This window comes from Ranitomeya imitator, chromosome 6 (genome assembly GCF_032444005.1).
Source record: "Ranitomeya imitator isolate aRanImi1 chromosome 6, aRanImi1.pri, whole genome shotgun sequence".
NCBI lineage: Eukaryota > Metazoa > Chordata > Amphibia > Anura > Dendrobatidae > Ranitomeya > Ranitomeya imitator.
The window spans coordinates 536,603,867-536,630,742 of record NC_091287.1 but is presented as its reverse complement, the minus strand read 5'-3'; the positions used below and the strand labels follow the sequence as shown (position 1 = coordinate 536,630,742).

Sequence of the window (26,876 nt, the reverse complement as noted above, 5' to 3'; positions counted from 1 at the left end):
GCACAGGCCCACACATCAATAGCGTTAAACTGCTGCAGCGCCGGTAGGGACCTGGTGAGCAGATGAGACGGGGGCGACGGGGGCCCCCTCTGCCCACCGTGCCCCATACACCAGACAGGGCAGTAATACCCTGATGGCGGCCGAGGTCAATCTCAGGGGTAGCCCAGGGCCCCCCCCCACACCACTGGGCCCTGGGCTACCGCCCAGATTGACCTTATTATAATCCGCCCCTGCATACCCTTACAGTGCGAGTAACATGCTGACGGCACGGGGGAGCAGGAAAGACGAGGAGGTGAGCAGGGAAAGACGGCGCGAAACGGCCGTCATCTTTCCCTGCTCACCTCCTCGTCTTTCCTGCTCCCCCGTGCCGTCAGCATGTTACTCGCACTGTAAGTGTTCTCAATAAAGAATTTGGACCACGCATCTCCGGTGAGTGCTGCCGCATTCTTCTTTCTTCTACATGATATATATATATGCGCATACACACATACACATCTATATACATACTGTACATACACATATATATACGCACACATACATATATACATATACATACATACATACACGCATATATACTGTCTGTGTATACACATATATACATACACATACATATATACACACATATATACTGTACACACACATACATACACATATATACACATATATACACACACACATACATACATACATATATATACACACATACACATATATACACACATACATATATACTGTACACATACATACACATATATACACACACACATACATACACACATACATACACATATATACACACATACACACATACATACACATATATACACACATACATATATACTGTACACACACATACATACATACACACATACATATACTGTATACACATATATACACACACACATACACATATATACTGTATATACACATATACACACACATACATACACATATATACACACATACACACATATACACACACACATACATACACACATACACATATATACTGTATATACACATATATACACACACATACATACACATATATACACACACACATACATACACACATACATACACATATATACACACATACATACACATATATACACACATACACACATACATACACATATATACACACACATACATACACACATACACATATATACTGTATATACACATATATACACACACATACATACACATACATACACACATACACACATACACACATACATACACACATACATATATACTGTACACACACATACATACATACACACACATATATACTGTATATACACATATACACACATACATATACTGTATACACATATATACACACACATACATACACATATATACACACATACACACATACATACACATATATACACACACATACACACATACATACACATATATACACACACATACACACATACATACACATATATACACACACATACACACATACACACATATATACACACATACACACATACATACACATATATACACACATACATATATACTGTACACACACATACACACATACATACACATATATCCACACATACACACACATATATACACACATACATATATACTGTACACACACATACATACATACATACACATATACACACACACATACATACACATATATACACACATACACACATACATACACATATATACACACATACATATATACTGTACACACACATACATACATACATACACATATACATATATACTGTACACACATACATACATACATACATACACATATACACACACACATACATACACATATATACACACATACATACATACACACACATATATACACACATACATATATACTGTACACACACACACACATACATACATACATACACATATACATATATACTGTACACACATACATACATACATACATACATACACATATACATATACACATATGTCATATAGTAGGTTTGTGGCTGTGAACTTGCAGGTAATAGACGGCTGTGACGTCATCCCCGGTGTCAGCTGACTCCGCAGGCCCCGCCCCTCCAGCAGTAGCCGCCGCTCCAGGTCCGCTCTCGTGTAATCCTCTGTCTATCCCGGGCGCTAATGCTCTCCGCTCCGGTACCGGCTCATGCGGCTCCCGGCATACAGGACCCTGCAGCGGCCTCACCGGGGAGCCCGCCCCTGAGATGAAGCCCCCCATGGAGCCCCCCTTGAAGGTCAGCAGCAGCTCCTGGTTATCTGGAGGAGGGAAGTTTATTTGACGCGAGCAGGATGGCAATGTTCGGCTGCCGGGGACCGCACTGTGCCGCCGCCGCCGAGGAGTGAGCCACTGGTGCTCCTGCGCCTAACTTTGCGCTGAATGCATGCACAAGGAGGTGTCACAGTGGCATCTGCACCCCAGCTGCCACCACCACCACCAGCTGCCACCACCACCACCACCACCCTCATTAATGACCTTAGTGAGACCTTGATGATGCCTTCTGTAGCTGAGGTCCACGCTGCCTCCTGCATCTCCAAGGTCAATGTTCTCCTGGTCAGATGAACTGTTCCTAAGTCTCCTATTGTTCTCCAGCCCTCAGATGTCTGCATGCTCCTTCCACAGCTGCTGGTCCCCAGACCAGATGTCCCAACCTTCCCACCAGCTCTGATTCCCAGTTCCATCCCAGTTTGGTGAAGATCTGATGTTTCTTTGGAAGTTTCATCCGGACAGAAGATTAACCTTCAGGAGGTTCCTGACCTCAGTTTTTAAAGATGATTGGACATAGTGCCTGTTATGTTGATAGCGACGTTTAATGGGAGGACATGATACCATGATTATGGACCTGGGGACCATACGCCGCTCCGGAAAGTGAGCGTCCTCTCTAAGCACATAAGAAGAAGAAGAAGAACCTTTTGTCAGCCAATGCCATTGGCCAGTAAAATGACCACAGATGTATTTCAGTAAGCTCCAGCGAAGAAAACAGCAAGAACTGTACAGATCTACCATGGAGCTGTCCGAGGTGAGGTGCTCCAGTGCCACGGATGAACTCTATACCATCAATAAGACCCCCACCATCAACAGCAACACCAGACCCAAAAGGCTCCTCTGGCAGACGGCGGTGAGGCACATCACCGAGCAGAGGTTCATTAATGAACAAAGCAGCGCCAAAACCCTCTCCTCCGATGACTCCTACACCACTAATGCCAGTAGACAATTTGGCAAAATCTCTGGTGGGGATAGACACAATAATGGGGGCACCAAAGTCTTCCCAGAGAGGACAAGTAGTGATCTGGGCTTCCTTCACCTGGACTGCGCCCCTAGTAATTCGGATTTCTTCTTAAACTGGGGCTACACCTATCGAGGGGTCATCTTCCCAACCTTAAGGAATTCTTTCAAGTCTAGAGACCTAGAGAGGCTTTACCAACGCTATTTCCTCGGTCAACGACGCAAATCGGAAGTGGTGATGAACATCTTGGACGTGTTGACCAAACTCACCTTATTGATTCTCCATCTCACCTTGGCCTCTGCACCAATGGACCCCATCAAAGGCATTTTGCTGGGCTTCTTCACTGGAATTGAGGTGGTCATCTGTGCCTTAGTAGTTGTCAGGAAGGACACAACCTCGTACACCTATCTACAGTTTAGTGGGGTTGTGACATGGTTAGCCATGGCTACCCAAATCCTGGCAGCCGGTTTAGGATATGGCCTTCTAGGGGACGGTATTGGCTATGTACTCTTCACACTTTTTGCTACCTACAGCATGCTTCCATTGCCCCTCACCTGGGCTATTTTGGCTGGATTGATAACTTCCCTTCTACAAATCGTGATGCAGTTGGTGATCCCCAGACTTGCAGTGGCTTCCATAAATCAGGTACCTGGTGTGCGTGTGTGCGTGGGTGTTTGATATGTTTCCCTCAAGCATCTATCTAGATGGAAAACTTCCCAAGGTTATTCATTCAGTTATATATAGACAAGTTGAGGAGTTTGGATTCTGACGTGCAACAATTGTATAAAAAACTTCATTCATCACCTTCAGGAAAGTAGGTCATGGGCTCGTCCTTCACAGGTCAAAGTCTGAACCCACTTCTCCTTTGTCCTCCATCACGTTATTTTCTGACTCATACCCTTATTACGGTACCATAAGACAAGAACGGGGTCTGGATTTCGGTCAACCTTGTTTTCCATCCTATGAATTTATTCATTTATTTTTTTAAGCACTGAGCATTTTAAGGTTATGTTTGATGCTCCCTCATACCTTGTGAGCTACTAGTTGAGGAGGGATTTTATTTATTGTTCCATTTGTTATTTCTGTATTTATTATTTATGGATCTTTATGTGTTACGTTTATTTATTAAGTTATTCATTTACATATGTATTTTATTAATATATTTATTATGCTAATTTATATGCATATGCATGTATTTTTTAAGTTTATATATATTTATCTATTATGTTTTATGTATCTTTTTAAATTATGTTTAATTCATATATTTATCTATTATGTTTATATATCTTCTTTTCATTTATATAATTATTTATGTTATATATATTTATGCATTTTGTTTTTTTTATTTATTATGCTATATATATTTGCATTTATTTATACATTTATTTATTATTTTATTTTTTTATATGTATTTATGCATTTTTTCATTTATGTATTTAGATATGTTTCTATTATGTTTCTTTAGCCTATTCTTTTTTTTAAATTATATTCATTCGGCAGATTTAAACCATTGTTATTTAATGTCCTCACGGAACAGATCCACGAGAAGAGATTCGTGTATCTCTAGGTACATTCCTGCCGTTTCCCATTATATCAGACAATGGATGACATTCACTAAGGACACTAAACTGTGTCGTTAAGTGCTCAGCTCGAATTCGGCAACACATTCGTCTTTGGTCAATTAACAGATCTCTCGGACTGCCCTTGTGCTGAATTATAGATTACAGTGCAACATTGTGTCTTGGAGATCAGGAGCTCTCCAGGCTGCTGGGTGCTGAATGCACAGATTGTTTCAGAGCCATCAAAATTAGGATTCACATGGCTCCCTCTACCGGTCCCGTACCATTCACCCATAGGAAACATCTCCCATTCTTGGAATCGAAGAATACAATGAGCACCCTCCTCCTAGAACCTCAATATGAGAACCATTAATAAGATTCAGGACGTGTCTCCGGTTATTTGCACAAGTGGTGCACGTTTGGGTCTGTAGACACTACATTAATAAAAACCATAGTTAGGGGCGATTAAAGGCTTTTCTGTAGTAAATCATATCCTAAGGATATATGCAGATAATCTGGGGCATAATAACATGGAAAAGCTCTTCTGGTGAATGTAGGGATTTGTGCTTATGGCCGCCATGGTAAGAAGTGACTACTCTGCCTGTAGGACCGCATTAATATCTGTGCATTGGCGGATGCAGACAGAAAAGGGCCCCTGTGCAAGAACAATCTATGGGCTCCTGGCAGTCCAATGGTTGAAATGGGGCCCCCTTACCTCTTGGGCCCCAGGTTGCACCGATGATATGTCCACCCCTGAAGGACTGCATTATTTTTAGATACTGCAGGCAGCGTTTACCATCCCGTCAGCCACCCACGCAGTATGTCCATACAGACTGGGATATCTTCCATCACTTCCTGTCCTTGTGAATATCAAAAACGAATGTCCTTCTTTCTCACTTCCCACCCGAATAGTTTTTTTTTTAGTTTGGGTTAATTTTTTTGCATTTGGGTTACCTTCAAATCCAGGACCCCAGTGATGACCATTGAGCTACCAATCCACTGCCGAAAGGGTTCTTCAACATCAGAAAGAGGTGGCATCACTACTCATAGATGCCCATTGTTTCCTAGAAAAAAAATGGACTTCTGAATTTCTCCCTGCGTAGGATCACTCTTGGCTGTGCAGGCTTTTCTTTCCCATGTACTTTTTAGGGGGCTGCACAGCATCGGTATAGGGGTGCAGGTAGAAGTGTAGCATGATGGCTCACTGGTCAGGTGGGTTTGAAGTTGACCTAGAGGTATCTGCTTGAAATCCTCATATTTCTGTCCCCTGGGTGGGGGGAAGCAAATGAAATAACCTTCCATCCGTCTTGGAACTTTTTTTTAGAGGGGCACCAGTTTGGGGGAACACTCTGAATCCTCTTCCTTGGGATATCAAGAGAGTTTGGAACATAGAGGACAGGAGCTTAGGGAAAGGGAGTCCAATAGAAGGATTGAAATGGACTTTGTTGGTGGCACCATGCCATGATGATCACAGGAGGTCCTGGAGCTTAGCGGTGTTATGGTAGGGGTGGACACAGAGGCCCCTCTGCAAGGACAATATATGGGTCCATTGCAGTCCAATAGCTCAGCATAATGCAGCTTTGGAAGTGGTAATGGCCCCTTTTACCTTTTGGCCCTTGTGCGATGGCACAGGATGCACCAATGGTTTGTCCGCCCATGTGTCAAGGGTCTATGGGGTCTCGTTCTGAATGAATCCTCCCTTGTTTGGGTTTACATCACCCATGCGAAAGATGGAAGGAACCAAAGTGAGCTTGATATTCCCTGGCCTTGGGCCACATAGTGACTGCCTTTAGGGTGCGTATATCAGCATACTCTGCACTGTGGGGGGCCATGTGGGACAGTGCGTTAATAGAAGACTTTCATGGTGACGTTTGACCTTGACTTTATGAATATTAATATTATGTGAGAGATTATAAAACTAATAGTTCATGATACTAAAAAGGATGATATGTCGAGTGGGTCATCTGCCTTGGAACTATGATCGCCCCTAACCTGAGCCGGCCCCCCATGGCCACTGCCCTTGTATCTTGCATATCATCTGCCACTACTAGGAAAAGGTAATATTACATATCAGCCGTTCTTCTGACTAGTCAGCTGGGTAATGGATGGGCTAGCCAAGACCGCCATGGTGGTGGCTCATAGAAAAAAGCGCTCTGAAGGAGACCCCATTATTGTAAGGCTTTATATCCTGTACATCACTAAATGACCTTGGGGGGTATATGCCCATATAGACCCCCACTAAATGACCTCGGAGGGTATATGGCTATATAGAGCCCCAGATGCATCTGCGCCCATGACTGTGACTGCGGAGATAACAATTGTGATATCTGATGTGATAGCCCCCATAAATAATGTAACGTCCTCCCGAACCTGCTCTCTGTATCCTTCCCACAGTGATACCGCCGTATTTTATCAATGAGCTTCAGCTCCGATCTGAATGAAATTCCTGTCTGATTCTTCACTCTGTGATGAGAGAACATCAGCGTCAGGAGCTGAACCTGACGGACGCGATCGCCGGTGGGAGCTGTGCTGTTCCTCTATGGTGCAGAGGATGTCCCATATACCGTCCCCTATAGAATCTATATAACGTGCCATTATTTAGTATGGTGAGCCATATAGCCTTTCCTCTATGGTGCAGAGGATGTCCCATATACCGTCCCCTATAGGGTGTACATAATGCAGCATTATTTAGTGTGGTGTGTCATATAGCCTTTCCTCTATGGTGCAGAGGATGTCCCATATACCGTCCCCTATAGGATGTATATAACGTGCCATTATTTAGTATGGTGTGCCATATAGCCCTTCCTCTATGGTGCAGAGGATGTCCCATATACCGTCCCCTATAGAATCTATATAACGTGCCATTATTTAGTATGGTGTGCCATATAGCCCTTCCTCTATGGTGCAGAGGATGTCCCATATACCGTCCCCTATAGAATCTATATAACGTGCCATTATTTAGTATGGTGAGCCATATAGCCTTTCCTCTATGGTGCAGAGGATGTCCCATATACCGTCCCCTATAGGGTGTACATAATGCAGCATTATTTAGTGTGGTGTGTCATATAGCCTTTCCTCTATGGTGCAGAGGATGTCCCATATACCGTCCCCTATAGGATGTATATAACGCACCATTATTTAGTATGCTGTGCCATATAGCCTTTCCTCTATGGTGCAGAGGATGTCCCATATACCGTCCCCTATAGGGTGTACATAATGCAGCATTATTTAGTGTGGTGTGTCATATAGCCTTTCCTCTATGGTGCAGAGGATGTCCCATATACCGTCCCCTATAGGGTGTACATAATGCAGCATTATTTAGTGTGGTGTGTCATATAGCCTTTCCTCTATGGTGCAGAGGATGTCCCATATACCGTCCCCTATAGGATGTATATAACGCACCATTATTTAGTATGCTGTGCCATATAGCCTTTCCTCTATGGTGCAGAGGATGTCCCATATAACGTCCCCTATAGAGTGTATATAACGTTCCATTATTCAGTATGGTGTGCCATATAGCCTTTCCTCTATGGTGCAGAGGATGTCCCATATACCATGCCCTATAGGATGTATATAATACTCCATTATTTAGCATGGTGTGCCATATAGCCCTTCCTCTATGGTGCAGAGGATGTCCCATATACCGTCCCCTATAGGATGTATATAACGCTCCATTATTTAGTGTGGTGTGCCATATAGCTTTTCCTCTATGGTGCAGGGGGTGTCCCATATACCATCCCCTATAGGATGTATATAATGCTCCAATATTTAGCATGGTGAGCCATATAGCCTTTCCTCTATAGTGCAGAGGATGTCCCATGTACCGTCCCCTATAGAGTGTATATAACGCGCCATTATTTAGTATGGTGTGCCATATAGCCTTCCCTCTATGGTGCAGAGGATGTCCCATATACCGTCCCCTATAGGGTGTATATAACGTGCCATTCTTTACTATTGTGTGACATATAGCCTTCCCTCTATGGTGCAGAGGATGTCCCATATAACAATCCCATATAGGGTGTATATAACGTGCCATTCTTTACTATTGTGTGACATATAGCCTTCCCTCTATGGTGCAGAGGATGTCCCATATACCATCCCATATAGGAAGACACAAAAGAGAATGGTAAAACCAAAAACACTCAGTTTGAAAAAATGTTTGCAGTAATCCGCAAGTGCTAGTAAAAGATGTAAATAACAGGGTATTTGGTTGATACGTTTTTTGCAAAAAATGTATACTAAGCTGCTCTACCAATCTTCACGGTATACCCATATATGGGTATACCGTGAAGATTGGTAGAGCAGCTTAGTATACATTTTTTGCAAAAAACGTATCAACCAAATACCCTGTTATTTACATCTTTTACTAGCACTTGCGGATTACTGCAAACATTTTTTCAAACTGAGTGTTTTTGGTTTTACCATTCTCTTTTGTGTCTTCAGGTTTCTTGGTGGTGTGTGAACATGTTCTTACAGACTTGTTCACTGTGCAAGTAGCCCATGTGTTCCTCATCCCATATAGGGTGTATATAACGTGCCATTCTTTAGTATGGTGTGCCATATAGCACCTATGCAAACCCAAGATGCCTTGGGCTCTTAAGTGCCCTAGAGTGTCAGATCAGTTTATCACGCCCTGGTGGGATTCTTACTGCCGGGATCCCCCACTGATACCAGGAATAGTCCTGTTGGGATTGAGTGTTGCCCATTCATATGTACCACCAATCTATTCATTCTCTACGTGACTGATTCTTCTAGCAGTCCCATAGACAATGAATGGAGAGATGGAGCACATATGTGGCCACTGCTTCGGGGAATTTCAGAGCCTCATCCTTGAGCATTCGGGACCTCCACGGATCCAGCTATCCTTTGTAATGTTAGGTATAAATAATACTGATGTCCTACCCTAGAATACGTCACTAAGATCAGATCGGTGGGCATCCAATTGGGTGATTAAGAGGCAGTGACGCACAGGGTGTTTTGTAATGGCCACAAACATTCCCCTATATGCTTGTATATAGTAGAGCTTGCAATACCAGTTCTGGCCACAATACAATGTGTGGCGCTGTGTCATTACCACTGTGCTGGTGTCAGTCTTTACTGCATCTCTGGAATTATATTCATAGATTCAGTTGAGTTTCACCTGTATAAGGGGATGCAGATATCTGCAATGCCAGGCACTTAACATCTAGCATATATTCAATACGAGCAACCAAACTCCAGAAACAGCTCTTTAACCAAAGGCATCTAGTTGCCATGTGCCTTTAATGCCGCCCCCCGGTTATTATCAGTTATGCCGACCTTCCACGCCTCTGAGTCACGCACCTGGTAAAGTCACGTGATCCGGTCCGAGCATAGAATTATATGTCTCGTGCTCCTCTGTGGGCGTCTATAGGGTAAGAATAAATAAAAATCCCCTATAAGGGTTTTTCCCCCGTCGAAAATCGGAGCACCATGGTAAATAGGGCATAGCTAATATTTCCCATCCGATGAGTGACTGTATTGTGGAAACACATGGGGGTGAAGGATACCGGCCTCAGCACCATCACTCCTATTGTCCGCTCGCTCTCTAAACGCTTTCTCGATGAAAGAAATCTTCCCGGTGACGTCACACGCGCTCTAAATTAAAAGATGTCACTTTACTGCTGAGGTTTTTGCCATAAAGCCGTTCAATATATGCTATTAAGACGCTGCGACGTTCTGTGCCGTCAGTCAGCGCCGGGAGAGCGTAATAACGAGGAGGCTGCGTATAATGAGGCAGCAAAGAGGGCACCATTACGTATCCAGAGTGTGACCGCCACATGATGAAAAAGCACCAAAAATAATAAATGCCGCCGGCAAGTGACTGTGCGGCTGAGTTCTCCCCATAAACTTGAATAACACCCGAAAAATCTGCAGATAAAAAAACACGCGCGCGTTTTTAGCGCGTTCCACCTCCATCTCTAAGAGCTACTTGATATAAGACCTGGGCCGTGTCCGGCAGCTCTCGGTGTAACGACCCGGACCAGACGCCTTCAGCTCTAGTCATAGCGCCCCCTGCTGCAGCGTAGGCAGGAGCGCCACCGACCCTCCAGGACCCCTCCACACTTACTGAAGCCCCGTACTCTTTAAGACGGGCACAAGTTTGTGGTCAACATCCAGACATCAGTTTCATTCACCTGATGAGGACACTGTTCTAATACACATGATATGGACAACCCACTGTACCCCAGAATACCATGTACTTCTCTCCGTCCTCCTCCCCTCCACACTTACTGAAGCCCCGTACTGACGGGCACAAGTTCATGGTCAACATCCAGACATCAGTTTCATTCACCTGATGAGGACACTGTTCTAATACACATGATTTGGAATACCCACTGTACCCCAGAATACCATGTACTTCTCTCCCTCTGTTTTAACTGACCTCCAACTCTCCTCCACACTTATTCGTTCCTGATACAACTGCCTTCAGATGGAACCTGAAAACCCATCTCTTCAGGAAAGCCAATGTGGCACCCCTAGGGGTATTTGCCACAAAAATAGTTACTGACAGTAAGTACAAATACTAAAATAGCAAGACTGCACTACCACCTCCGGCCAGAAGGGGGAGCTCCAGAGACTCCCCTTGATCCATTCTGGTCTGAGAGAAGAAATGGCAGTTGGGCTAAGGAGCTGAAAGTGAGAGGTCATACAGTTGAATCTCTAACAGCCCTGTGACTGTTACCAGGCCTAAATCACCGGCCTGAGGAGAAGAGGGATAGAGAAAAAGGACATTGTGAGAACCGGGTAGCATTAATCACTACCCAGAACAGGCGCAAAGACGGATACCGGATCCGTGGCTGTATTCATTATATATAATACAGCAACCGGAAAAACGTGAGGTGATATCAGCTTCACTAGGGCCGGACGCAGCAACAGATACAGAGTTCAGCGGTACTCCCGGAGGGGGTAAACCGATAAAAGGACTCGGGTTGCCCGTCGAACCAGGACCCGGAGGGGACAGATTGGGCCGGCAGCCAGTTCACATACAGCAGCAGGGCCACACAGAAATTGCGCACAATAAGAGGCGAAGACCCCGGCAGGGTCAAAGTAACTCAGAGTTCCCATACAGACTCCGGTGACAGGACTGGTTGTAAATCCTTTTATGTTAAAGTAAACTGGTTAAACGTTTCAGTGCCTCAGTCTTTCATTTGGACAATAGCCATCTATCCAGGATCAGGATTGTCACCGCTGGGAGAACCTGCTGCTGATCAAGTAAGTGCCTGTCCCCTCATGATACCCCTTACACTGTGCATTGCCTGAGGCCACAGCACCGGGTCAAGCCACCCGTGACATCCCCCTCAAGAGACAGACTCCATTGGTCCGGTGCTGGGTATCCCGGTCTCCTGGGCGTCACACCTACAACCTGCAATAACCATTCTGCTGCCTCACCACCACCCGAGCTGCCGCCTCACCAACCACCCGAGCTGCCACGTCACCAACCACCTAAGCTGCCGCGTCACCAACCACACGAGCTGCCGCCTCACCACCACCTGACCTGCTGCCTCACCACCACCCGAGTTGCTGCCTCACCACCACCCGAGCTGCCGCCTCACCACCACTTGACCTGCCGCCTCACCACCACCCAAGCTGCCGCCTCACCACCACCCAAGCTGCCGCCTCACCACCCGAGCTGCCGCATCACCAACCACCCAAGCTGCCGCCTCACCACCATCAGAGCTGCCGCCTCACCACCATCAGAGCTGCCGCCTCACCACCATCAGAGCTGCCACACCCCGGACCTTCTGTCTCTTCCCCATTATCCCATAGAATGTAAGTCCGCAAGGACAGGGTCCTCTCCACTCTGTACCAGTCTGTCATCGTAAATTTGTTTACTGTAAATGATATATATAACTCTGTACAAAACCCCTTTCTCATGTACAGCACCATAAATAAATAATAATTATAATGATACTATGGCAGCCAATATGGCGGCACTGCTCCGCGAGTGTCACATTTGTCTCCGGGGGTATCTATTATCTATTATTTATCTTTCATCTATTATCTATCATATATCTATTACCTATCTATTATATATTATCTATCTATCATACATCTATTATCTATATATTGTCTATCATATATCTATTATCTATCTATCTAATATCTAACATCTATCTATTTATCTTTTATCTATTACCTATCTATTATCTATATATCTATTACCTATCTATATATTATATATATATATATTATCTGTCTATTATCTATCCATCTTCTATCTATCTATGTTATACTGTGACTGTTTGTGATTAGGGAAAGGGGCCATGAACTGTCCCAAGGACTGGGTCCCTAACTATCCCTACTCCCAAAGGTACCTCTAAAGGTGAGGATGCTTGGGCCACCAGCCTTACTGTTCTCCTGTTATTCCTTAAACTGTCTCCTCTGCCTCCCCCAGGAAGCCTAGGACTGAAATTCTATTGTATCTACACATAAGACAGATAGGGATAACAGGAAGCAACAAATGTACAAACACTTGCCAAAGGTAAAGATGTATATATGGAAGGATAGAAATGTACCAACCAAATAGGAATAGGACAATGAGGAAAGCATATATCCCAAAACAGCACGCAACAATCTCCAGTAGCAGCAACGATCTCCAATTCAGCACTGTGTCTCCAAGGATCTAGGAAGCAAAGCTTTCACTGGCAAGGAAGAGAAGGTCTGGCCGGTTTTATAGGGAGAGGTAATGGCCAGATCAGAAGCAGCTGAAACAGAACTGCATGTTTTTGTCCAGCACAGAAAGAGTCATTAACCTCTTCAGCACTAAAGGAAACCAAATCCGTTCAATATGGGACACAAACACACAAGCAAAATTGAAGAACTGTGATTCACAATACGTACTGATTTTCTAACCCCAGATCTCCCAGGAGGACGTGACACACTTGTGACAATCTATTATTGATTATCTATCTATCTATCTATCTATCTATCTATCTATCTATATATGTGTATATGTATATATATACATATATATATATATATATATATATATATAATCTATCCATCTCCCTATCCCACAGTATATGTATTTTATCTATATTTATATGTCTTTTTACATCAGTAACTGATTTAATGTAGTGTAACATCTGCATGGTACTAGAATTAATCTTTCCCTTAGGAGATTGAACAGTCAGAAGAAAAACAACATGATTATTAATAATAAAAAAAGAACATGTGCAATACCGCAGAGATTATTACAGGTTTTACTTTGTCGCTACTATATTTACCAGTCTGGTATTCTAAAGACGACCCCCATCCACGGCCGTCGCGGAGGGGACATCAAGTCCTCTTTGTGCCTGTCTGATCGGTGTGATTCTTACTTTTATGGACTCTGTCAGTGAGAATTATGTCATATATTTTTCCTGGATTCGGATTCACATTATCCCTTATCTTCCCCAGCGATGCTTATTGCTGAGGTTAGAGAAAAGCCTGAAAAATAAGAGTGTCGGGGAGCACTGGATGCCAGACTGACCAGGGAATTTTTATTTAATGCCATTTTTTCTTCTGACGTCTTGGCCCAAATTTCTCTGATCTTGGAAAACCCCTTTATCACTTTGCTGTAATTTCCCCTTAGTCGTAGCTGCATGGAGACTTTTTTTTTAATTTATGCATCCATCATTATCCAAGGGCTGACTCAGGTGGCTGCGCCGAGTATTCAGGTGGCTGCCATGTTCTCTTTGGGAGTCAAGCCTTATGTCCCACTTGACTAAGCCTGGTTCCTGATTGTCTACTCAGTTGCTTCTGAGTGTTGTCTGCACACTCAGTCCTGCTGTTCCTGAGTGCTATCAGGTCTGCACCGTTAGGTTCCTGATTGCCTTCTCGGCTCTTCTGTTCTTGAATGCTATCAGCACTTCCAGGTCTGCACCGTAAGGTTCCTGATTGCCTTCTCAGCTCTTCTGTTCTTGAATGCTATCAGCACTTCCAGGTCTGCACCGTAAGGTTCCTGATTGCCTTCTCAGCTCTTCTGTTCTTGAATGCTATCAGCACTTCCAGGTCTGCACCGTAAGGTTCCTGATTGCCTACTCAGTTCTTCTGTTCTTGAATGCTATCAGCACTTCCAGGTCTGCACCGTAAGGTTCCTGATTGCCTACTCGGTTCTTCTGTTCTTGAATGCTATCAGCACTTCCAGGTCTGCACCGTAAGGTTCCTGATTGCCTTCTCGGCTCTTCTGTTCTTGAATGCTATCAGCACTTCCAGGTCTGCACCGTAAGGTTCCTGATTGCCTACTCGGTTCTTCTGTTCTTGAATGCTATCAGCACTTCCAGGTCTGCACCGTAAGGTTCCTGATTGCCTACTCGGTTCTTCTGTTCTTGAATGCTATCAGCACTTCCAGGTCTGCACCGTAAGGTTCCTGATTGCCTACTCGGTTCTTCTGCTCCTGAGTGCTATGCACACTCTCACCCCCTGGCTATTAGATCTGCATATTCAAAGTGTTATCCACACGCTCAACTTTGCTTCATCAAGGTACCTGCCTTCTCATTTGTCTCTGCTGGTTCAATTCCACATACTCAACTGTGCTGCATTAATGTAGCTGCTCGCCTACTAGTCTCTGCTGAGTCAAGGTGCTCTGCTGCTGTTTCTAGCACCTCAAGCCGTGCTGATCCACATCCTATCCTGCATATCCATCTGTAATGGTCCTCGCTGTTCCACATGGCATCTAGTTAATCCTGCGCCTCTGGTCCGTGCTGCTCACTCTTACCTAGAGCTTAATTAATTCGCCTCATCAGGAGATACCATAACTCATTTGCGCAAAATTAAAAAAAATAAATAAATATTCATGACAAGTGACAGGTTCAATTTAATTGAGAAAAAGAGACTATAGTGACTTCGGTTTCGGTTTCCAACAAGGAAGTAATTATGGAACTTGGTTCCCAAGGACGATTTGTGCCTTCAAAGCTTTTCTTGTGCTATTCGGCCGGGAGTTTTGTGAATATATTTCCTACGTGGAGAAAAACTCTGCAAAGTTTCAGATCAGACAGGCAAAGATCAAGTCTCTCAATTACCAGAGTCCTACTGCTATAACTTGTCTCTGCATTGAGATGGTTATAACTGTGACAGGTTTGGAAGGCTCTGCCGGTATACCCCTCCTTCCAGCTCAAGGTCCGCAGCGTGGCCCCACTCCTGCCACCGCCGGCTTTTTGCAGGGGCGACCTTGCCTCATCTAACTTCTCTAGCACAGCTTCCCCCGCACCCTGATAAGCTACATTATTAGCGAAATTAGGATTATTTAGTCTAGAAAAAAGACGACTGAGGGGCGATCTAATAACCATGTATAAGTATATAAGGGGACAATACAAATATCTCGCTGAGGATCTGTTTATACCAAGGAAGGTGACGGGCACAAGGGGGCATTCTTTGCGTGTGGAGGAGAGAAGGTTTTTCCACCAACATAGAAGAGGATTCTTTACTGTTAGGGCAGTGAGAATCTGGAATTGCTTGCCTGAGGAGGTGGTGATGGCGAACTCAGTCGAGGGGTTCAAGAGAGGCCTGGATGTCTTCCTGGAGCAGAACAATATTGTATCATACAATTATTAGGTTCTGTAGAAGGACGTAGATCTGGGTATTTATTATGATGGAATATAGGCTGAACTGGATGGACAAATGTCTTTTTTCGGCCTTACTAACTATGTTACTATGTTACATTCAGACCATGAGACTCACCCCCATTTTCCTCCCAAATTTTGGGGGAAAAAGTGTGTCTTATAGTCCGCAAATACAGTTTAGAGAACATACAGTCAAATCCAGAAATATTTGGACAGTGATCTCCATGATTTCAGCTCCGCAGGCCAATTTTTTTTAATTAAAATGAAACAACTGAGATGCAGCTGAAGTGCAGACTTTCAGGTTTCATTAAAGGGGTCGAATAAAAATATCCTGGGAAAGGTTTAGGAATTGCAACCAGTTTTCTACAAAGCCTCCTCATTTCAGGGGCTCAAGAATAATCGGACAAATTAACTTTACCATAAATAAAATACTCAGTTTTAATACTTTGTAGAGAATCCTTTGCAGGCAATGATGGCCTGAAGTCTGGAGGCCATGGACGTCACCATCGCTGGGCTTCCCCCCTTGTGATGCTTTGCCGGCCTTTACTGTTGCCGACTTCAGTTGTTGCTTGTTTGTGTCTCTTTTTTGCCTTATGTTTTGCTTTCAGCATGTGCAATGCAGGTCAATGGGGCTGAGATCTGGTGATGACTCGGCCATTACAGAATATTCCACCTCTTTGCTTTCGCAGAATGTTTTGGGTCGTTGTCCATCTGTCCTGTGAAGCGCCGTCCAATCATTCTTGCTGTATTTGGTTGAATCTAAGCAGACAGTCTCGCCCAGTACACGAATGATTCATCCGGCTGCTTCTGTCTTAAGTCACATCATCAATAAGCACTAGTGATTCGGTGCCATTGGAAGCCATGCATGCCCGCGCCATCACACCGCCTCCACCATGTTTTACTGAAGATGTGCTGGGCTTCAGATCATGAGCTGTTCCAAGCCTTCTCCATACTTTCTTCTTCCCATCATTCTGGTACAGGTTTGGTCCTGGTTTCTTCTGCCCTGTGATTGCTTTTCTGGAACTGGGTGACTTCTTTAGATGTTTTTGGCAAAGTCTAATCTGACATTTCTAATTTTACAACTAATTAAAGGTTTGCACCTTGTAGTGAACCCTCTGTATTTGCTTTCATGAAGTCTTCTCTTTATGGTGGACTTAGATACTGAAGCACCAACTTCCCAGAGAGTGCTCTTCACTTGGGTGCATGTTGTGAAAGGGGCTTCACCATGAGACAAATTCTCTGATCATCCATCATTGTGGTCTTCCGTAGACGTCCAGGCCTTTTTGAGTTCCCAACCTCACCAGTGCACTCTTTTTTTTCAGAATGAACCAAACCAATGTCTTGCAGAATGTACCAATGTTGATTAGGCCACTTCTAACATTTCTGCTATCTCTATGATAGATTTATTTTTTTTTGCCTAATGATGGTCTGTTTCTCCTCCATTGAGAGCTCTTTTGACTGCATGTTGTGGGTTCACAGCAACAGCTTCCAAATGCAAATAATACATCTGGAATCAGTTCCAGACCTTTTACATGCTTAATTGATGATGGATTAGCTAGGGAATAACCAATGCATCCCATTAAAGAGCTTTTGAGATAATTGTCTAATTATCTTTGGTCCCTGCATTAAGAGACAGCTTTACATTAAAGAGCCTTAACTCCTAAACTCTAACTCCAATTAGAATGTAAATAACCCCAAATTAAAGCTGAACGTTCACACTTTATGCCCATATTTATTATATAGCTGTAACTTGATTTAGGTAAACAGCTGAAATGCCAAAAACTTGTATCACTGTTCAAGTATTTCTGGACTTTACTGTACATTTAGATGAAAGACACGTGCTGATCTTTCTGGTTGAATGGAGTTGGGATCTAAATAGAGTCCATTCAGTATAAAACCCATACTTTCAAAGCAATAGCAATCCCTAGGCAGTACGAAAGGGTTATAGGCACTCTATGGAGTCCATACATTCTAGACGTCATACATTGAAATCAAATTATGCTAATTTGTGTAAAATGGGTTTGCGATCTTTATAGGGGTCCATAAGTTCTAAATCTCATACTGTCAAATCAATGGCATTCTCTAGACAGTGCCAACTGGTTTAGGTAGTTTTATAGAGATTTGGCTTTCTTGGCCCATCGGCATCATCAGTTGTATTTTTATAATTCTCCATGTTTCAAAGAGGTTTCGATATCAGTGTCGGAGAGAGATACCTCCAAAGTCTTTGTTCTGTGCCTCCTGGTCATGTCCTTGAAACATCGGTAATGGCTGGAAATGCCCTTTTAATGAATCACTGGCCTCATCAGTAACACGCTTTAGTCAGCGTTTGGCTAAATTGGGATTTTGAGTCTAGTGCAGGACCAGGGAGCAAAAGACCAGCAGGGACCAAGTAAGAATGGGACCTTCAGGGAATTGGTGCAGGAGTGTATTATTATCATCATCTATAAATCCCTCTATGGAACCCTTCTGAAGATCTGTGGCGATCTATAATTTTACACTCCACCACTGGCTGGACACTAGTAATAATACATCTTATCAGCTATATTGTTTCTCAGGATAACTCCCTTCATATAATGTGATCCTGCACAGTTGAGAAAAGTTTGCTTCCAAGGAAAAGTTGTCGAGATGTGCTTTCTTTCAGGTTGTGCCTCTGCAAAGGTCTTCAACCTCCAGTAGCCCACAAGCCACTTTCAGATACTGTATGAATCAGACTGAACAAAGTCTTTTTCAAGACATGAAAGAGTGATACAACTTTTTCAGCAGTGCTAGTGATATAAAGTTAAATTCTAGCGTAAACTTTCAGTAATTCTATTACATTCCTGTTACTCCTAGTACACAGGGGTGCACCATCCGTGATCCAAGATGAAAATTCTCTGCCTTCAAGGGTCTGCACTTTGCAAATATATTTCATTCTTTCACTTTCCCATCTCCTATTCAGAAAGTGAAGGTAACATTATACTTGTTATATCAGGTAATATGATTTAATCCTAGTGTTAATTTCCAATAATGCAATTTTATCATTGGTACCACTAATACCGGGTGGGCCATTTATATGGATACACCTAAATAAAATGGGAATGGTTGGTGATATCAACTTCCTGTTTGTGGCACATTAGTATATGGGAGGGGGAAAACTTTTCAAGATGGGTGGGGACCATGGCGGCCATTTTGAAGTCGACCGTTTTGGATCCAACTTTATTTTTTTCCAATGGAAAGAGGGTCATGTGACACATCAAACTTATTGAAAATTTCACAAGAAAAACAATGGTGTGCTTGCTTATAAAATCGGGAGACCTTGGTGGCCATTCAACTTTCCAGGAAACTGTTCATGTAGGCCTGCTCAGACCTGACACCCATAATGTGTTGGTGCACCATCTTGGGTGTCAGGTCTGAGCATTCCTACATGAACAGTTTCCTGGAAAGTGGATTGGTCATCAAGGTCTCTCAATCTGACCCCCTTAGACTTTTATCTTTGGAGTCATCTGAAGGCAATTGTCTATGCTGTGAAGATACGAGATGTGAAGCATCTAAAACAATGGATACTGGAAGCCTGTGCTAGCATTTCTTCTGAGGTGTTGGTATCAGTGTATCAAGAGTGGGAGAAGAGGGTTGCATTGACAATCCAACACAATGGGCAGCACTTTGAACACATTTTATAAGTGGTCATAAACTTGTAAATAACTCATGAAAGAATAAAGTTACGTTAAAACCAAGAACACCATTGTTTTTCTTGTGAAATTCTCAATAAGTTTGATGTGTCACATGACTCTCTTCCCATTGGAATAAAATAAAGTTGGATTCAAAATGTCCGACTTCAAAATGGCCACCATGGTCACCACCCATCTTGAAAAGTTTTCCCCCTCCCCTATACTAATGTGCCACAAACAGGAAGTTGATATCACCAACCATTCCCATTTTATTTAGGTGTAACCATATAAATGGCCCACCCTCTATCTTGAGATGCATCACCCATGAGGTAAAGTGATAACGTCCCTTTTTCAAATATATTACTTAGAGTACTTGCACTTGACAACCTCTAATTGTGAAAGGAGGATGACATTATATGTGCCATAACAATTTTTTTTTTAAATGAATGACAATTTTTAGTAATGCTATTACATTCCTCGTACCCCTAGTACACAGGGGTGCATCATACATGAGGCAAGATGATAACTTCCCTGTCTTTAAATACTGTACAGTATGTAACATATAGTACTTGCATCATTCTACCTCTAATTGAGAAAGGCAGATGCCTTTTATACCTTAAAAAAACATGGTTTTTATCATTGTGTCAACTCACAGTAAAACTATTACATGATTGGTACTCTCAGTAAACAGGGGTGCATCATGAATGTTGTAATGATAAACCTTCCTGCCCTCGAATGTAGTACATGCAGTACTTGCACTTTTCCACCTCCAAGTGCCAACTTTTAGTAATTCTATTACATCCCTAGTAACCAAAGTACTCAAGGGTGCGTCATCCATGAGCCAAAGTGGTACCCTCTCTGCCTTAAAATATATTACACGCAGCACTTGCACTTTCCCACCTGTAATTTAGAAAGGAGGGTGCCATTTTAACTTGTTATATTAGCAACCAAGGTTTAATCAGTGTCAACTCTCAGAAAAACTATCACATTCTAGGTACACCTAGTACGCAGGGGTGCATCATCCATGAGGCAAACTGCTAACTTCTAGCCTTCAAACATTTTACATACAATATTTGCACTTTCCCATTTAATATTGACATTATACGTGTCTTTTCAGTTAGCAAAAAGACATCTGAGGAGCTACATTTAGTGGATCCCAGATCTACGGGTGGCTCCTGATTTGCTTTTGAGGAATTCTGCCATAGAGGATTCTTTATGAACCTAGATTTACCTGCCCATCAGCAGAGACTTGAATCGTGTATCTATCCAGATAATCGTGGGTTACTTTCATGAGATCACTCTATTATTATAAAGTGAAACATATGGAGTAATTGGCCCGCTGGGTGTTTCAGGTGTGTTGGGGATTGTTACGATGCCACCGAAGTTCCTTGGCTGTCACCCAGTGCGAGGAATAGGCTGTGCACCTGGTATTTCAATTACATAGATGTTGTCGACTGAAAGAAGGCTCTTTGCAGCTCAGTCTCATGGGTCGTATACACAATAGAGAAGATAATGTAACGTGATCAACATGTAATTTGTAAGTGTAGATAAACATGGCAGCCGGGTCAGAATAGAACGCTCTTTTATATAGCTGTAATTTACTGGAGCTGTTTACTGCACTGATTTACTGGACTAAGTCCATATGGTTAGAAAGGTGGCCCTGTCATTGTAAATTATAGTCTGTGCCGGATAGAGGGATCTTAGGGAATGATACATGTAGGGGAGAGGTTAAAGAGCAATCTGACCTGCATACCACAATCTACGTGTAACTGGGGGGATTGCAACACAATTTTAGGCATTATGGTGCTAAAGTATCATTAGCAAAGATGACATGAACTGTCCAGGTCTTTCCAGGGTCAAGAACACTTCTGATTTGTAATACGGGACAACAGTCATTTTGAAGACTCTAAAGATGGGACCATCAGTGGTGTTGTGAGACCTGAGCATCAGGGGTACATGACGTGGGTCTTTTGCCCAGTAGACTTAAGTAATTTGATTTTCCTGTCCAGTCTGGTCTTCCGTGGCTGACTGTCTTCACTTCTATGCCTGGTATATTCGTCCTGACCTCCTCGACACCATTGGCACTTGTTAGGTGCCAAGACTTTGTGACGTCGTAAGTGCGCCCAGAATTCTAGGCACAGAAGTAAAGGCTAGATGCCAAGGAGGACCAGATTGGACCCTGGACCAGGGCAAGGAGAATCAAATTGTTCTTCTTTTAGTATATTTGTTTCTTGAGAATCAGTCATGGCCACCATGTTGAAGCTAGTTCTCTTTTTTTTTTAGCATTGTGACTGACGTAGAGGAATCGTGTTTGGGATACGTGGCATTGTGGTTGAGATATGTGGCATTGTGGCTAGTGTACAAGAAATGGGATTGGGATATGCGGCAATGTTACTGGTTTAGGGGAATTGTGGTTGGGAATGTGGCTGGCTTAGAAGAATTGTGGTTAGGATATTCAGCATTGTGGCTGGTGTAGAGGAATTGAGGTTGGAATATGTAGCATTGTGGCTGGTGTAGAGCAATTTTGGTTGGGATTTGGGGCATTTTGGCTGGTATAGGGGAATTGTGGTTGGGATATGTGGTAATATGGCTCATGTAGGGGAATTGTAGTGATGATATGGGGCATTGTGGATGGTATAGAGGAATTGTGGTTGAGATATGGGACAATATGACCGGAGTAGGAGAATTGTGGTTGGGATTTGGGGAATTTTGGCTGGTATAGCTGAATTGTGGTTGGGATATGTGGCTTTGTGTCAGATGTAGAGGAATTGCGGTTGAGTTATGGGGCAATGTTACTAGTGTAGGGAAATTGTGGTTGGGATATGAGGAATTGTGGTTGTAGGACAATTGTGGTTGGGATATGGGACACTGTGGCTGGTGTAGGAGAATTGTGGTTGAAATATGGGACAATGTTACTGGTGTAGGGAAATTGTGGTTGGGATATGAGGAATTGTGGTTGTAGGACAATTGTGGTTGGGATATGGGACACTGGCTGGTGTAGGAGAATTGTGCTTGAAATATGGGGCAATGCTACTGCTGTAGGGAAAATGGGGTTGGGATAATGGGTATTGTGGCTGGTGTAGGATAATTGTGGTTGAGTTATGGGGCAATGTTACTAGTGTAGGGAAATTGTGGTTGGGATATGAGGAATTGTGGTGGTTGTAGGACAATTGTGGTTGGGATATGGGACACTGTGGCTGGTGTAAGAGAATTGTGGTTGAAATATGGGGCAATCTTACCGTGTAGGGAAATTGAGGTTGGGCTATGGGACGTTGTGGCTGTTGTAGGAGAATTGTGGTTGGGATATGGGGCATTGTGACAGATGTAGAGGAACTGGGGTTGAGATATGGGGCAATGTTACTGGTGTAGGAGAATTGTGGTTGGGATATGGGACATTGTCCTTCTTCAAGTAGAAGATTGGTCTACAGGCCCTATAGCTCCTCCTCATGATTACTCAGCCTTCCTCCTCCAAAACCAGCTTCTCCAATATTATGGAAGATCAACTTTCCTCTCTACTCCCAACACCACATCTCACCACCTGTGCACTCGATCCGATCCTGTTCCACCTTATCCCAAACCTCACCACAGCCTTCATCCTAACCCTAACCCATCTGTTCAACCTATCACTAACAAATGGTGTTTTCGCCTCATGCTTCAAACATACTTCTATCATACCCATCTTCAAAAATCCCTCTCTTGACCCATCCTCTGGGTCTAGCAATCACCCCATATCTTCCCTATGTCTCAACACTAAGAGTCATTGTGTCTGGTATAGGGGAATTGTGGTTGGGAAATAGGACATTGTGGCTGGCTTAGGGTAATTGTATTCTGGCACCGTACAGTGGATTTTTAACCAAAAAACTCCCCGAATTTTCAGGACTTCAGCGGGAATAAATTTAGAGCAAAAACTGGCCAATTTTCATCTAGTGACAGGTCCCATTTTCAGGTCTCCCTTATTTCTATTACCCTTTAATCTGTATATTTGTAAGTACAGATGACATGATAGCATGCTGAAAAAAAATTTGGGCTCATGATGTGAGAATACAGGGGGATCCTACTAATTTAGCATTTAGCCACTTTTCGAGCTTCTACATTAGACGCCTACCATTAGTATATAGGACACGGCTGATAATCGTATGAGCGGCGTAAGTGATTTCCATGTGCTGTAATTATTTCATACAAATGGGAATCAGTAGGAAACATTGCGAAATGAAGCACTGAACGTAGAAAAAGTGGCAGAACATGTAAATCCGGAGCTTTGGGCGATACTTTATTGGTAAGTCTCTTTAGTTATGCTGCATTATTAATGCGCTGCAAGAGAATGAATTCTCTGTTGGGCGGCATTGTATGTTGTGTTACGGGGTGGTATATTTTATTCATTTTATAAAGCTGAAAGATCGGAGAAAAAAAATTCTCATTCATGAGATAGTATGAAAAATACAGTCGCTATATGAGAAAGGGTCAGGGATCAGGGCCTGTATGTCGCTTCTTGGAGTGGTGCAGTGAGTGCCCATCCTTATGTAGAGCGCAGCAGGCTAGATGAGTTTGTCATCGGCTGCTACGCTCTGCATAGACAGCAAGAAAAATGACAAAGCTCAGTCTAATGAAATGAGCTGTGTCATGCTCATTGTCTCTACACGGAGCACAGCAGCCTGTGATAAATTCATTTTCACTGCTGCACTCTGCATAAGCAGCAAAAGAGATGAAGACTTTTTATTTTAGGCATTGATTTATTAAAAATAAGAAACGGAGGTATCTCTCCCTCTAGCGCCCCCTGCGGATCCTTCGTAGACTTCTCCGGAAGAGGTGGCTGCCGATTGTCAGCCTGTGATTGGCTGCAGTGGTCAGGTGCCTAGGAGGGGTCATCATTAAATGTTTCTCTGAAGATGTACTTGTCTCCTCTGCAGACCAGCGGAGTGGGCTGTGCTGGATCTGTGGGGGCGCAGGGAAGTGAGTACAATTTTGTTTATTTTTAATCAATTCATGCCTAAAAAAAATTATTTAGGCAAAGATTATATGTGTCACTATCTTGTTCCACAAGTGTCAGTGTTAGAGAAGAGTCAGACGGCCGTATAATTTGGACGTGGATCGCAAGGCAATGCTCGGACTGACCGTCAGCTGTCCTGACCTCAGCGTGCCAGCAGAGAGAGCTTGTACTCCAAATAGAGAGCTGACGGCCAGTCCGAGCATTGCGATCCTCATCAGGGTTATACGGCCCAGTGTCACTGTCATTATCCTGTACCCCGAGTGTCAGTGTCATTATCCTGTACCCCGAGTGTCACTGTCATTATCCTGTACCCCGAGTGTCACTGTCATTATCCTGTACCCCAAGTGTCAGTGTCATTATCCTGTACCCCGGGTGTCACTGTCATTATCCTGTACCCCGAGTGTCAGTGTCATTATCCTGTACCCCCAGTGTCAGTGTCATTGTCCTGTACCCCAAGTGTCAGTGTCATTATCCTGTACCCCCAGTGTCAGTGTCATTATCCTGTACTCCAAGTGTCAGTGTCATTATCCTGTACCCCCAGTGTCAGTGTCATTATCCTGTATCCCTAGTATCGGTGTCATTATCCTGTACCCCAAGTGTCAGTGTCATTATCCTGTACCCCGAGTGTCACTGTCATTATCCTGTACCCCAAGTGTCAGTGTCATTATCCTGTACCCCGAGTGTCATTGTCATTATCCTGTACCCCAAGTGTCATTATCCTGTACCCCGAGTGTCTGTGTCATTATCCTGTACCCCCAGTGTCAGTGTCATTATCCTGTATCCCTAGTATCGGTGTCATTATCCTGTACCCCAAGTGTCAGTGTCATTATCCTGTACCCCGAGTGTCAGTGTCATTATCCTGTACCCCCAGTGTCAGTGTCACTATCCTGTACCCCCAGTGTCAGTGTCATTGTCCTGTACCCCCAGTTTCAGTGTCATTATCCTGTATCCCTAGTATCGGTGTCATTATCCTGTACTCCCAGTGTCAGTGTCATTATCCTGTACCCCGAGTGTCAGTGTCATTATCCTGTACCCCAAGTGTCAGTGTAATTATCCTGTACCCCGAGTGTCAGTGTCATTATCCTGTACCCCAAGTGTCAGTGTCATTATCCTGTACTCCAAGTGTCAGTGTCATTATCCTGTACCCCGAGTGTCAGTGTCATTATCCTGTACCCCCAGTGTCAGTGTCATTATCCTGTACCCCCAGTGTCATTGTCCTGTACCCCCAGTTTCAGTGTCATTATCCTGTATCCCTAGTATCGGTGTCATTATCCTGTACCCCAAGTGTCAGTGTCATCATCCTGTACCCCAAGTGTCAGTGTCATTATCCTGTACCCCAAGTGTCAGTGTCATCATCCTGTACCCCCAGTGTCAGTGTCATTATCCTGTACCCCTAGTGTCACTGTCATTATCCTGTACCCCCAGTGTCCGTGTCATCATCCTGTACCCCCAGTGTCAGTGTCATTATCCTGTACCCCGAGTGTCAGTGTCATTATCCTGTACCCCAAGTGTCAGTGTCATTATCCTGTAACCCGAGTGTCAGTTTCATTTTCCTGTACCCCGAGTGTCAGTGTCATTATCCTGTATCCCAGTGTCAGTGTCATTATCCTGTACCCCGAGTGTCAGTGTCATTATCCTGTACCCCAAGTGTCAGTGTCATTATCCTGTACCCCGAGTGTCACTGTCATTATCCTGTACCCCGAGTGTCACTGTCATTATCCTGTACCCCAGTGTCACTGTCATTATCCTGTACCCCCAGTGTCCGTGTCATCATCCTGTACCCCCAGTGTCAGTGTCATTATCCTGTACCCCAGTGTCAGTGTCATTATCCTGTACCCCCAGTGTCAGTGTCATTTTCCTGTACCCCGAGTGTCAGTGTCATTATC

At 43.6% G+C, this 26,876-nt stretch overlaps 1 protein-coding gene across 2 annotated transcripts in view; it reads left to right on the top strand.

Annotated features, from left to right (window-relative positions):
• The first annotated feature begins 2,056 nt into the window (after positions 1-2,056).
• Positions 2,057-26,876, top strand: part of ADCY8 (adenylate cyclase 8) — a 376,530-nt gene continuing 351,710 nt past the window's right edge. The window contains exon 1 of one of the 2 annotated variants that reach the window (XM_069731929.1): positions 2,057-3,878. In XM_069731929.1, coding sequence (XP_069588030.1) covers positions 2,958-3,878 — 921 coding nt within the window. In that variant the 5' untranslated portion in view covers positions 2,057-2,957. The remainder of the gene's footprint in view (positions 3,879-26,876) is intronic. The other variant, XM_069731928.1, reaches the window with a different exon arrangement.